This window comes from Cephus cinctus, unplaced genomic scaffold (assembly GCF_000341935.2).
Source record: "Cephus cinctus unplaced genomic scaffold, Ccin1 Ccin1_scaffold0404, whole genome shotgun sequence".
Taxonomy (NCBI): Eukaryota; Metazoa; Arthropoda; class Insecta; order Hymenoptera; family Cephidae; genus Cephus; species Cephus cinctus.
Window position 1 is genome coordinate 159,183 of NW_014333088.1, and position 14,790 is coordinate 173,972.

A 14,790-nucleotide genomic window follows, 5' to 3' on the forward strand; every position below is an offset into this window, starting at 1 on the left:
TGACGTTATCTATATTCGAGGCAATATGAAATAGAAAAGACAGCACATAATAATCTTGTCGATAAGTTTTCAACCTTTATCCCGCGAAGCTAGTATCTTTTGTATGTACTCGATACTTCGTTGCACCATGCATACTTTGGTACAACATTATGAAACGTCCGATCGCCGTCGCAATAAGGGGATACACGTGCATAAGTACTTTTGTATCTGCATTCCAAATTTCAAACACGCTGAATAACTTTTTACTAAAATTTTATTACTTTTTATATACACGAGATATTAAATTTCATAGAAATCAACGTTACTGCAATTTCAAAATAGCTCTCGTTGGTATTCATTGTTTATACGAGCACGAGCTCCTATCGTATGAATATAAATGAAACTGGACACGTGGCCATAAATCTTTTTTTCATTTATTTTTCCAGTGAGCCACAGTTTTGGTTATGGTCTCATGGATGCCAGTGCCATGGTACGTCTAGCGAGGAGATGGCGAACAGTTCCAGAGCAGCACAAGTGCGAAGTATCAGCGCCACATACGGATAGGTGAGCGATGGATTGAATTTTATTATTTTTTATCTTCCTTAAATACTCATTTCTTTGTCTCTCAGAAACCTACAAGCTTAATATATAGGGAATAGAAAAAAAAAAAAAAAAGGTAAAAATGTCTCACCCTTATCGCCTTAAAAGTGCACGCATTCGTACGTACATTGTTGTACCGGTGCCATAAAAGATTTACTCTATGAGGTTCCGCAGGCAAAATCGTGCTGTGGCCTCCTTGCAAAACGGAAACGAAGATTCTTTCAGGCCGTGTAGTAATTCCTTTCGAGAACGAAGACAGGCACCCACCTCACGATTTAGGAGAGTTTTATGCGTTTATATAACCGGTGTCCATTTTATCTGCATCCGCCAACGTTGCTTCGATTTTTTCCTTTAGGTTGAAAAGACAAACTTTCCTTATATCTTTTTCTTTTCCGCCATTAAAAACCATCCGCGTAGCGATTTCACCTCTGGGATTTTATTCCACGAGCTATGAAAAGAGTTCCACCACACCTTATTTTTCTTCCTCTTTGTGATTTTCGTCATTTTTATTCACTTCATTTTCCAACTGCACATACATTCTTTCCATAAAACAGCAAAATGCTCGCATTACATTGGTCACATTTATACCGTATATCTATTCGTAGTTATTTTTATTCCTTTATATCAATTTCACTCGTTGCCCTTGTGTTGTTTTGGCTTTCAGACAAATTCCACCGAAAAGTCAACTGGTACTGGAATTACACGTGAAGGAATGCAGTGGCGTAAATTTTCTAGAACACGTTCAAGTAAGTATACAGCGACAGGAAAGGGACTCAGTTAGTTTGTTTTAATAAAGCTTCAAATTATCAAAATTATATTAACCCTCTCGCTGTCACGTGCTCCAACCAAAAGGGCGTTGAGCGTTGCATATAGAGGCACAGAATATAAGGTATACATTGGAAAAAGTGCATATGCACTGAGGGTCCTTTATAGCTGAAAAATTAAAAAGGTAAATTCATTCCCCTTGATAGTGGACCATTGGTTAACGTTGCGACACTCTACTGTATCCAGTGCACACATTCTCCTACCGCAGTCTGGAAGTCATTAATTACTTTTTTTTTATTTCCCATTGAACCTAACAGTACGCCTGTTTGCCATCGCAGACTAGCAATGCACCAATAGATTGAAGGTCAAATTTCGTTCTGTGATAGAGTCGTCAAATGATACAACATAAATAGCGTGTTACAGAAGTAAAGAGCGCGTGGGACAATGCGCAACATAAAAATGAAGTGTGTAGATACGTTGCCCTATGCACAAATTCAAACCTACATTTTGCATGATTTCTATACAATATCCATAAGAGCGTCATTGTATCTCCAATTCTCAATTGAATTATCATTTCTTATTAAGGAAAGGAATCTCAATGTTAGAGTAGAAATAAAACCTGAAGACTTTGGCTACCCAGTAAATTTTCACTTTGACCTAGTTACATGGTTGTAATTTAGGATCCGACTCGTTAGGATCCAAGTGTCCAGGGTAAATAACCATGGAACGTAATAAACTGAAAATTACCAGACAGTAAAATAAAGTTTAAGTTAGGTTAGGGCTACTAGCAATTGTGTCACGAATATTCATTCGGATTACGTTGCCTTGACTGGTTCAGGGGACACCGTGCAAACATTTACCTTAACAGCCTATTCGCCATGGTTTTGATGAACTTTGGTGATAATTAAACCACTCCTAATTTATCTTAATTATTACAGTCCTCGTTCTTTAATTAGTAACCACATACAGTATCAGTATCTGATCAAGCGATCACAATAATTTTTAACGTCGCGAAAGTGACTGCTGATACTTTGAGTCTTGCTAATAATAACTATACACTGAAAATTTCTAATATTGATACAATTTTTAATTACACAGATTAATTACTCCTCGATTATCTTTATTATTTGCTTTGCTACAAGACGGCACTGTATATACCATTTTACATATGACCATAATGTTTGTAATGAAATATAATGATGAAAGTTGAATTTCCCTTGCACTTCACTGATGGATGACATTTCGTTTTCAGGCTAAAGTATCCTTAATGGCCTTCAGACGCGGTGACCTCCAAATTCAGTTGACCTCGCCACAAGGCACCAAAAGCACCTTACTGGCAAAGAGGCCGCATGACATATCGAAAGCTGGCTTCATGCAATGGCCGTTCATGTCCGTTCATACTTGGGGTGAACGGCCTCATGGAACGTGGAAGTTAGAAATTCATAACGAAGGTCGCTATCTAGGTGAGTGGAAATAAAAATTATTAATATGCCTCCATAACTGGAAGTTATACGTTTTTATTCTGGCATAACCAAATTAATGAATTACTATGACATGGTAATCGGCTTGATCATTACAAAATATTTATTAACGATGCAAAGTCGATTTGCCAATAATTATATCAAATTGTCGAAAGACAATGAGATAATTTATCTATGCATTATGCAATGAAGAAATCTTCATAAAAGTTAAGCTTTGCTAATTTGTACCGATGTTGTGAAATCGACGTTGATCTGTAACTAACAATAACCGGTGGTCAGACTTTCGTCTCTAAGAAACTGTATAAAGCTTTTAAATTGATATTGTAAAGAGACAAACTTTCGCTCAGGCTAATATCAGTGTACAGGAAGCTTCGAAGTAGAGCAAGCTTTTGAAAGCAAAGCTTATATTACCATTAACTCAAAACTTGAGCTTTTTAAGGAACTGGCAAACCAAAAAGTTCATAATATAGTTAGTGAGACTAAAAAATGCCAATAGAAAATTATTAGAAAGATCTTCGAGAAAGAATGAAAAAAATATATATATGGTACAAAGCAAATATTTTGTGCGATAACAAGAAATAAAAAGCGTAAATAAAATGAAATAGTCCGAATCGAATCGAAAAACCTAAAGTATTTGACCAATAAGATAAGAAAGGTACTAGATATCCATATCAGTATTTTTGTTGGCGAATGGCTGGCCCAGGTCGCGCAACTCTTCACGAATGGGCTCTAATCTTCCATGGTACCTCGACGTTGCCTGATCGTACGGAATACGCTCTCTACAATCCGGCAGTGATAAACGTGCCACGCCGGCCGTTCCTAAAGCCACGCGAAACGACGTACACGCGAAGCCAAAACGCTTTGGGACCGACGAAGAGCAGGCAAAATTTTGGTACGGCCCAAAGTCAACGTAAGAATAAATCCAGGGGCCCACATAAGAATAAATCGGCAAACCGCGCAACGCCGAAGCCGACAATCCAAACTCTGAGGGGACTTACAGCTGCCAGAGGGCCCAATGCGGGTGACGTTAGGTACGTTACGTCGAGGCCCAAAATTCGAACCACCTTGGGACCACTCCCGAGCAGCTCGAGAACCACCATCAAGCCAAACCCTACCGTTTCCTCCCAACAACGGGGCATCATACTCATGGAACCGGTCAAAACTGCCACCGACAATGTTCCTGCGATTTTTCAACATTACGATAAGATACAACAGCTTTATCCTTTGTATCCTGTTTACGGAGCTGGCGTCAGAGGCGCCGGTCAGCAGTACTCAACGAGAGCCAAAGGTCCTGATCTTCTTCAGGACGAACAATTCGGCACCAAGAGTCATCATCTCGATAAGGGTACAATAATGTATGATCGGAATCCCGTACTGATTATGAAGGAGAATCATAGAAGGTTATAGAAAAGAAAAAAATATTATTTTGAGTATACTGACCCACATTTTCAAACAAGAATTTTTCTCGTAACGTAACAAAAAGACATTCGTTCCGTTTCAATAATATATTTCTCAAAATTTCGTCTCTCTGAAATTCTATACTTTCTTTTTTTAAAATGGCTCGACGTATACCATGTAGCAAATTACAAGAAAATTATATCGAATCAGTGCGGGTTATCGATCCAGTCGTGACTGAGTAGCATCTTAAATATGCACTGCTATGTTTTTTACGTTTCCACTCCTCACTTCTATACTCTTTCATTGTTAATTTGTATTTTGTTTTTAAGGCCCGAAATGTATTTAAGAACTCTGCAACTGATCTTTAAGTAGAACGACTTCTTACACTCAGATTTCTCCTGTGCTTATTGTGATCGAAAGATGCTGGTACCTCTACCTCGTGGTCAACTTTCCAAATCCCATATTAGAAACTGTCAACCACATTTCCACAAGAGCAACGAGACTTTTCCATTTATAAAACGAACAGGAAGAAACGATCAGATTTAATTTGCAATCGAAGATAAAAATTTGTTTGTCTTATATGTATCAATCCGTGCAATTTTCCTCTGTGTCACGAGTATCATTCGCGAAGATGCCTGTTAAATATTTTCTAAGCTTACGTGCTTTCCGAAAATGCACTTTAATATTTGCGTTATTATCAGGAACGGTTACTCAAAATTCATGGTTGACGTAAGAAAGTAGAATAGCATACAAAGGGTGTTCGACGCCCAAAGCGACTTGGGGTGAGATAGATAAATGGCAAGAGATGAGAAGTATGAGATATGCCGATGAGAGGGCAGGGAAAAATCTAGGGAAATTCCCTAGTATGCTTTTAAGCTTCCAGCGCCAGACGGACTTCTCCCGCCGGCGTCGTGACGCTTTATTAATTTCCTCGACGCCGGCGCCGGCGTCTGCACGATGCCCAACTCATCCCTCAGCTACACTTTCCTATCCTCTCATTCTCACAACGTGAGACATACACGTTATGCACATCGTTCCTGTTAACTCTGCGTCGTTCTCGTTCCATACTGTAGGACACGTTAACTCTTAATTTTTAACCTAACCTAACATCACTTTTTATTTAAGCTATTTCATAGCGAATATGTATGCGTGTATGTACGTATAATAGAAAAAGCATGTAGTGTTATTCTTTGTGTTCAATGTAATAGATGGTTTATAGGTGTATACAGTAACGTCCAATTGAAGTGCAACACTTGAATTTTTCTACATTTCTGTCAAAGTATCACAGATTTCGAAAAACCAAAGACATATTTTTTAGGAAATTTCCTTTCCGTTCGAATGGCAAAGGTTTTATCCCGATCGGATACAAAATGGCCGAATGGCAGGGGTTGGAGTGAAAAGTGCATTTTGGGACTTTTTGAAAAGTTCGAGAACTAGTAAGTAACTAGTAGTTTAATTCATATTTCTAATTATGGCACGATAGAGAGCATCCTTCGGCATTAAAAAAACACCCCCATTGAGCCCCTATAGGATCACTCTAGGGGGAGTTACACCCCCTTGAAGTGAAAACACTTAAATAGCTATAACTTCCAAACGCGCCGGCCAATCTGGTCCAGTTTCTGTGTGATATCATCTTTAATGATACTGCAGATTCTCACAAAATTATTGTTCTCGGAGATGACTTCATGACGGAGATCTCGAGATTTCGCAAGCGCACCCGAAGCTTCCCCGCCATTTTTCATTAGGAATTCGATGAAATAGAAGTTTCATATTTATCCACATCGTAGCTGAGATTTCAAAGATTAAAACGCGCTTTTAAACATCCAAAAATGAGTTTGCTGTGGGGTTAAATTATCCGTTTGAACTAACGCCTAAATTTTGCGAGTTCCGCTCGAGGCGCTCGAGGAACTACTACCCTACCACGCGCGCCAAGCAATTGCATGGGATGTTTTTTTAATGCCGAAGGATACTCTCTCTCGTGCCCTAATTAGAAATATGAATTTCCTTCCGGAACTACTAGTTCTTGAACTTTTCAAAAAGTCCCAAAATGCACTTTTTCACTCCAACCACTGCCATTCGGCCATTTTGTATCCGATCGGGATAAAACCTTTGCCATTCGAACGGAAAGGAAATTTCCTAAAAAATGTGTCTTTGGTTTTTCGAAATCTGTCATACTTTCACAGAAATGTATAAAAATTCAAGTGTTGCACTTCAATTGGACGTTACTGTATGTAACTAGGCATCTAAAATTGTGAAAATGTTTTTTTTTTTTCTAATCTGCACAATGTACAATTTGTTTAGCATGTGCGTCCTTACTTGTAAGATTATTTTTTTAGAATTTTGTTTGTTTAATTCAAGAAAAAGGATCCCCAGCACCCCATACTTTACTTCACGATTGAATTCACTGTGTGTTTAAATAATTTTTCAATCACTGTTGTTAGCATAACATTGGCCTAATTTTATTAACCGAATGCAAATGATAATATTACTCGAGAAACTAAACGTCTTCGGCGCGTCGCTACTTCAAGTTTCCGAAGTACTCGTGACTCTGTTATACATTCACATCGTTTACGTGCGAATCGTTACGTTTTAATAGACTATTCGAGACATAAGCATGCTTAATTAAGTAGTAGCACTTAACCTCACAATCCTCTATACGTGGTACGGTCGAGAATGGTCGTCAATAGTTGAACTAATATTCAGGGATATTCAAAATTTCTATCTCCCATTCTCCTCTGTCTACAAGAGTACTTCTTAATTGTTTTCAATTCACGTAATTCTATTGATCTTCGACTTCATACAATCCACAATAGTTGTTTCGGTGCCCTTAAAATTGTTTGTGTCCAATTAGTCAGACGGATGAACTAATCGTTAATTCTGTATTTACAGATACGTTGAAGGAGTGGAAAATGGTCCTATACGGTACCGACACGTCCTTGGAAATTGGCGATGATTTGGATAAAGGCAAAGTGGGAATAATCCGGGACGAAGTGCAGGACAATGCAGCTGTGGACGCACGTCAGAATGTCGTTGACACTGAAGGCGATCCCTGGACCGGAAGTCAACAGGTCGATCGTGTTTCCCATCCGGAAGTTCAGCGACCAACCACCGAGAATCAAACAAGTGGTGGTGGATGTGCTGTCTACGATGGTCGACAGTGCCTAGGTGCGTGCCTGATTATCCTGATCCTCTTATCCCTAGAAATGTATGGGGAGCCCAGGAAAACGGATAGAAAATCAGAAGATGGGAGTCAGGAAAGTTCTCAGGACACGGAAGACGCCGGTGAGGTGACAAGTGCAATCGGAGACGACAGATTGAGGATTTCGAGAAATTCGATAAATATCGAGAAGAACACGACTAGAGACGATACCGATGCGCGGTACAGTTACGTGCTCACGCTTTTAGCGAATTCTCATAAGTTCAGATATTCTCGAGAATTTCAGCAACGGACAACGAGCACAAACATTTTTAGGGATTCTCCTAGCTCGTGGGATATTGAACAATTTAAAGACTCTAGAGATACTAGGGAATTCAATTTCGTAAATCTAGACTTTTATCGGGATGCTGGATGTCTCGAGAAATGCGAATCTTTAAGTATGAATTCATGATATTTCGAAATTTCCAGAACCCGAAAGAGCATAGACATTGTAAGACAGGGTTAAAAGTCCATGGAATCTCATAGGGAAGATTCTTGATAATTTAATGAAATTTCTTAAAAAATCTTAGAAAGGACGTATAACGAGATTACCGTTATGAAGGATTCTCGTGCAGAGTCGAGGGAACGTATTTTCCAGTAAAGCATAAAAATCCCAGCCGAAATCTGCGAAAGGATACAATTTTTTGGAATTTAAATCGAGATCTTTATAATAGTGTCTTCGATTTCGAAAAAAAACCTGGAGAATTTAACACGATAAAAAATTGTGATCTTAATGTAATATCAGTTAAAACAATTGCTTCTATATTTAACTAATAGATCCACCAATTGGTAGAATATTCACTTTCCGTCTATTCGGTTTTCTTAAATATGGATGCTTGTTATTTTTTTTGTTTTTCTTTAGTTATGTCAATAGTCTTTGTACTATTGGTCCTGGAGTATCCTATTTGATATTTGATCGATATTGTACTTACATGATGTACGACCAAAGGTTTTATTGATACTTTTAAAATATTATTATGAATACATTTATGGTTATTATTATTATTATTATTATTATTATTATTATTCTTAATGTTATTATTATCATTATCGTGTCGAATACTTATGGACGTAATGCACAAAACAAAGCTAGTTCCGAGGACGTCCACTTTAATGACAAGTTATAAGTAAAAGTGAAGCAAAAAAGGAAATAATTTTTTTAAAAACTCGAAGGACTAGGAAATAGAAACAAAAAATGTGATCTAACAAATCTATGCGCTTTTGCCGCAGAACGAGCAATTCAATTTGCAAAGGCGTACCTAGCATATTCTTCGAAGAAAATAAAAAGCAATTAAACGAATCATAGAATGAATGATGCCAACAACGGGAAGTGCAAAGATAACATTTTTTAAAATAACGCAGAAGACGTTTCATTTCGAATATTGCTGAACGTTAATCGCAGAACAGTAACGTGAGATAATGTGATTAAATAAATAATCCATTTCATCAATAGATGAAGAAACGATACATTTTTTGTGAAGCGTTGCATGCCATTATGTACCAACACGGTAAAGAAAACTTGAACGAACCGAGCCAAAGAGAAAGAGAGAGAAAGAATATAGAAGTAAACCACATTTGCGATTGACTTAAGACCACGTGCAACGAACAGAAAAGAGTACTAGACATCCAAGCAACCGTATGCATTTAAAGAGAAGGAAAAGAATGTTGAGGTTGACTATTGCTACCGAAGGGTCTATAAAAGGAACAGGTAAATGCGGGAAATGTGTTGTATGACTTAAAATTACCAGAACTGAAAATGAAAAAAAATGACTAAAAAAAATGACTAAATGATTAAAAAAAAAATGTATAAACGGTCGGAATTGGATCTTGTGCCGCCAAGTGTTCACATTTAGTGCCAAGAGGTATCCAGACCTCGCCGCAAGACACGCTGAAATAGACTAAATAAATAAGGAAGTAAAGAAAACAATGAAAAGTGGCAAAGAAAACTATAGCTAAAGACATTACGGGGAGGTAGGGGTAATTTTGTAAAAATCAACATAAAAAAAATTAATATAACATACGAGGCAGCTGATAAATAATTTAAAATATAAAAACAATTAAGAAAAGAATAGAAATACAACAGAATTGCAAAATAGTCGAAAAAAATCGTTAATCGAAATAATGAATGAATTTTTCGACACATCTTTTTTCTCAGTTTATTCATCTCAATTTTTCCCGCCAATGACGTCCGTCGTGATTAATAAAAATTCACTGTCATTTTCCGAGTGCTCATTGTCGTTAACGTTCAACGATGCGACTGGCTAAATCAAATACAAAGTGCAATTTGAATCAGTAACCTTATTAATTAATAGCAGTATCGCGCAGCCAATGTATAAGATTATTCATGACAAGTGTATCAACTGAAGTTAGTCGCATACATTTTATTCCTATAGTGACACCAACTTCAGTTGATACAGATAGTGAATAACTATGTATATCCCAACGTAGAGTTAAGGTGTTTATAACGAATAGGAATGTTAAAAGAAAAAATTGAAAATGAAAACTTTTCTTTTGGAAACGTCTCCATGATGCTTTTATATCATTCTTGTTTCATGATACGTTATTAATGACGATGCAAAACAATCATGAAGTTATTGCTACAAAATAAGTACCCAGTTAGGCTTGTTTTGCACTAGACATTCGGAATCGAACAACAAAGCAGACCACAAAACAGAATAATTTTCAATTACGCTGACCTAATTGCAAATACAGACCCAGTCTTATTAACATTTGGTCGCATTTGAGTGTTTAAACAGTTCATACGTTTAATTAGCCTCCGCCTAATCAGTATTAAGTTCGTTTACGTCCGCCGCTCTGTTCATTGGACGGATAATCAGAACTAGATATCGTTAAACATATTTGATAATTTATCGCAATAAGAATGCCATGGGATCACGATAGTAGATTGTAAAAAAGAAAAACTGGAAGTTAATGAAAATTTTTTAATTTAAACAAATAATATGACCTTCGAACTGTCATTTAAGATTTATTGCGTATCTGGGAAGATGTCAGTGTCTATGACATATATATAGTCACGCGCATGTCACAGTTCCAATTTTATGTTATAACAGTAGAAACATTGGCATTTTTAACATTTATAAGCGATGGGGTAAAAAATGCACATGTGTTTGCACTTAATGAGAGTGTCGCGTATAAATATCATGGAACATATATTCTTTTAACTGAGACTTATTTTTTCAGAATCCTAACTATTTCTAAAATGATCATATTCGATTAAACTCTGCACTCTCTTTCCCAGCACGTTCTTATCGTTAACAAATATGACTCGGGCTTAATTTTCTTTTTGCACGTGTGATCTTCACGCGTTGAGAGATATGGGTTGATTTTCATGAGATTGTTATGGATTATACATTATATTACGTTAATTTTCTGACAAATACGCACCCGTTAACATAAACACTATTACAGGCTGCGCCAGTTGGATCGATAAAGTTAATTGTACAGTGACGTAAAATTTCGAAAAAAATTATTCCTTAAATTAATGTGCTCCCAATTTCTGAAAATTACAAACTTCTACGTTATCATGCATTATCCGCATATTACTAAAATTGTTGTATCCCACTGATTCTTTTTTTCTTCATAATTATTATCTCATCTATAACAATATAGTCACGCAGTAAAGACATTGCTGTATGCATATCTGAAAAAACAAAAATTAATTCTATCAATCTAATTAAACAGTCTGTACAATAATTATTATGCATACAAATGAACGTTAAATGTGAGCAAAGAGTATTGCCCAACTGCGAAGAAAAGCACTTTTTCATTATATCATTTAATAATGACGAAGTCAAATTAACACTCAAACCAAATTGATTAATCAATTTTCGTCCAAATGACTTTGGAAGGTTAAAGCTCAGCATAACCATAAATATTCACTGTTTCACCATTATCCGTAAAATGAAATAAATACCAACGGATAAAATTCTTACATAGAGTGAAAGAAATATAATAAAAATGCATCGTTACCAAGAATGAAAATAAAACTTAAAATATTCTGAAAATAACAAAAAGAAAAGTATCCAAAAGATAAGATAAGATAATGAATCCTACAGCCGCCAAGGGTTCAGCGCATCTGGCCTATTCCAAAGTATTAGACATGGCTTTCTTGATATTCCTTCCAAAATCTCGACTTAACCTAAGAACCTAAGAATTACGAAAAATGGGAAAGCGCAGTATACTATATATGTATATATGTATATCGTATGCAGGAGTACATGTACATACAATCTATAATCTGAGCGCAGAACGAGTGTAACGAGTATAAGTCTCCATTAGGTTACGTGTGATATCGCGAAAAGTGAACTTAGTCGTTCCTTATACGAGCCGCAGATAAAATTTGGATATTAATGAAATTTGCGCAATAAACTTTTAATTTCGACTTCCCGTAGAATAGACGTGACAAAATGCAAAAAAAAAGTATTATTTCCAAATAGACAGTAATAAATGTCATCTAATGTTCAGGAAATTCGACCAATACATAGTAGCCGGTAATCCGTACCGTTTCAAGACTTGACTAATGACATTAATTTCCTACGTAAAAGTCGAATCACCTGAACAAAAGCAATTTTATAATGCGAATCAGTTTATCGAGTAGCGTATAATAAATAAATAGATTAGGCACTGATTCGTAAATTTATTTTCGTTTCGCTTCATAAAATTTGCCTCATTTTATTTGCCGCTCCCTCATGCGTCACGGGTCTTCCAAATGTACCACTCGTGACGGCTGCCCTATCGAGCCAATAATCATGCCGGACGGCTTTGACATTTCGAAATTGTATCGCGAGTTGGAGAAGAAAAATTTGTACACGCGGATAGTTAAATGTTTCGTAATTTTCAAAATAATCGTGCACGTGTCCGCGAGGTTGTTGGCTCGTGATGTCGACAAGCCGCATAAATACGATGTATCTACTGTAAATGTTTGTATATGTAAAATGTAAAATGTATCTGCTTGGAGCCGGGTTTGGGATGGGTTGGGAGACATATCCTAAGTTAATGAAATGTTTCCACGATGATTTACGGGTCACGCGCGCGCACACTCGCGTCAATTGCCAATTAACACGCGGCAATTCGATCATTTACCGCGACCGTTTTCATTAATAATTTTACGCCATATAACCAAACAAAGATTGAATATAATAAGAAAAAGTATGGTAAATCGGCGCAAAATAAATAAAAAAAAAATGATAAAACTATACGGAAAAGTGTTGACAGAGGTGCGAGCGAGCTCGGCTATATATACAAATATAAATAAACTATGAATATATACAATATAAATATATTTATATGTATATAACAATATATATATATATAAATATATACATATATAAGCAATCGAAACTATTATGATCATTATATACAACAATTGACAAATTTGTATATCACGAATGAATTAAAAATGGGAACGATTATCCTGGATAACGAGAGAAATTTCAAATCATCTAGTACATATTTTCGCCATCATCAAATTTTTATTTTCTCATTATCTTCTGGCAAACAAAACAACTCGAGAAATTGAATTCTCCGATACGTCCCATTATGTTGCTTCGAAAACCATTGTTTTGCAATGTCTCTACTTGAGCGTTGATCGTTACAAGTTCTAGAATGGTTTTTTTTTCTATTCGATTCCGATTTGCTTTGGCCTCTTTATCCTTCTAGCATACCACACCAAGATTCGCGACGTCGGCCAAGCTGTCTGCAAGAATGTACAAACATAAAAAAAAATAAGCTGTGATTGAAAACTAACATCCCTGTCTTTTTAATTTTTAACAGGTCACCCCAAGGCCATGTGCGCTTGCGCTCAGCGTATGTCTCGTGAAATGTATATGCACTTTTCGGAATGTCATCTAGCACGTGCTATAAGCTCGTATCTCGTAGCACGTTTAGAAAAATGTTCTTCTTCTTATTAAATTCTTTTTTTTTTTTCTTTGTATACTTACGTGACAGAAAATAAAATCTCGCGAAACCTCCATACGAAGGAATGCTATGAAATGCCATTTTGAAACCGATTAAAAAAAAACTCTAGCGAAATGTTACTGTGAACTTATTAATTTGATACACCTCGAGCCTTAATGAGAACTGGCCAGATTCAATCTCATTTTAACCAATGGTCGTTTTTAACTCATATTGAAAAATTATAATTTTTACATTCGTCACTCCAATAACAAGATGATCTAGAAGCTATGACATATCTTAAAACACAATTTCATCTGAGCTAAGGCCCGTACGGCAAAGGTACTAAATGTAAGCTGTGACCATCTTGTCAGTTCTCTTGGTCCAGCAATGCAGGTTGCCAAACGCACTGAGGCTCCAGTGTCTTCGTGGTGGCGGTGCAGAATTTCTCAGACCAGCTACCACCACAACCATCACCAACTACTACCAACTACCAACCATCACCAACTATCACGACCACATCCTCATCCAAACACCATCTGCAACCAATACGAACCCATTCCTGAAAATTGCTTCACCAGCACGGTGAGTCTAGACTCTCATTTCTCTCTCTCTCTCTCTCTCTCTCTCTCTCTCTCTCTCTCTCTCTCTCTCTCTCACTCACTCTCATATCACAATTTTACTTAAACTTCTATCTAACGTTATGATTCTGCCTTCTAACTAACACTAATTAGCTTGATTAACAGTGAGCTTTTTATGCTGCTTCCGCTTTGCTTTTGCAATTAACGGCATTTACACTTATTTTGTAATTATGTTTGCATTCCTTAGAACAGCGTGACGTTTATAAGAAAGTAAAGTAAAATACGTTTTTATTATAGTCGCAATCTAGCCAATCAGTTTCTGTATGCTCAGTGCAATTCAATTTCTCAAACAAGATAAAAGCTACGTTACGACTACTTCTTCGTAAGGTTGCTGCAATTATTTTGTCGTCTTAGCCATCGCCTCGTGTTTCATTGATTTTTCCCCACATTAAGCAGAAACGTTAAAGTTCTACGAGATACGTACATAGCAAGCTAGAACTTTGAGAAGATGATATTATCGTTGCAGCTTGCACCCTGAGTAATTGCATGAAGGCCTTAACGAAGGATATGGCTCGTCCGGTGGATAAGAATTTCAAGGATGTGAAAATAATTCACAATTTCTCGTTTTCTTAGGACTTTATACTTAGGGGCTGTTAATTTTAACTGATTATGACTTCTGTTTCTATCTTTTATATTACTATTAATTCCTTAAGTAGGTTTTACAAGTAGTCGGTAGTTTTTTGCTTCTTAGACGTTTATTAGTATTGCACTTCTCTTTTGTAGAATAAAATATACTTATGTTTGGGAAGAAGTATTACTCTATACTATTGCTATTAATAAGTACTAAAAATAATGAATAACCTCAAAACTTCTCATA

General features: G+C 36.5%; 1 protein-coding gene across 13 annotated transcripts in view; it reads left to right on the top strand.

Moving 5' to 3' along the window:
• Nucleotides 1-14,790, top strand: part of LOC107267449 (furin-like protease 1) — a 115,906-nt gene that overhangs the window by 99,519 nt on the left and 1,597 nt on the right. For 10 of the 13 annotated variants that reach the window (XM_025084797.1, XM_025084796.1, XM_025084798.1 and 7 more), the window contains 6 exons: nucleotides 426-543; nucleotides 1,244-1,325; nucleotides 2,597-2,807; nucleotides 3,529-4,170; nucleotides 7,113-7,388; nucleotides 13,707-13,917. In XM_025084797.1, the coding sequence (XP_024940565.1) occupies nucleotides 426-543; nucleotides 1,244-1,325; nucleotides 2,597-2,807; nucleotides 3,529-4,170; nucleotides 7,113-7,388; nucleotides 13,707-13,917 (1,540 nt within the window). Of the gene's footprint in view, nucleotides 1-425; nucleotides 544-1,243; nucleotides 1,326-2,596; nucleotides 2,808-3,528; nucleotides 4,171-7,112; nucleotides 7,389-13,212; nucleotides 13,418-13,706; nucleotides 13,918-14,790 lie in introns of those variants that run through there. The other 3 variants (XM_025084806.1, XM_025084801.1, XM_025084808.1) reach the window with 3 other exon arrangements.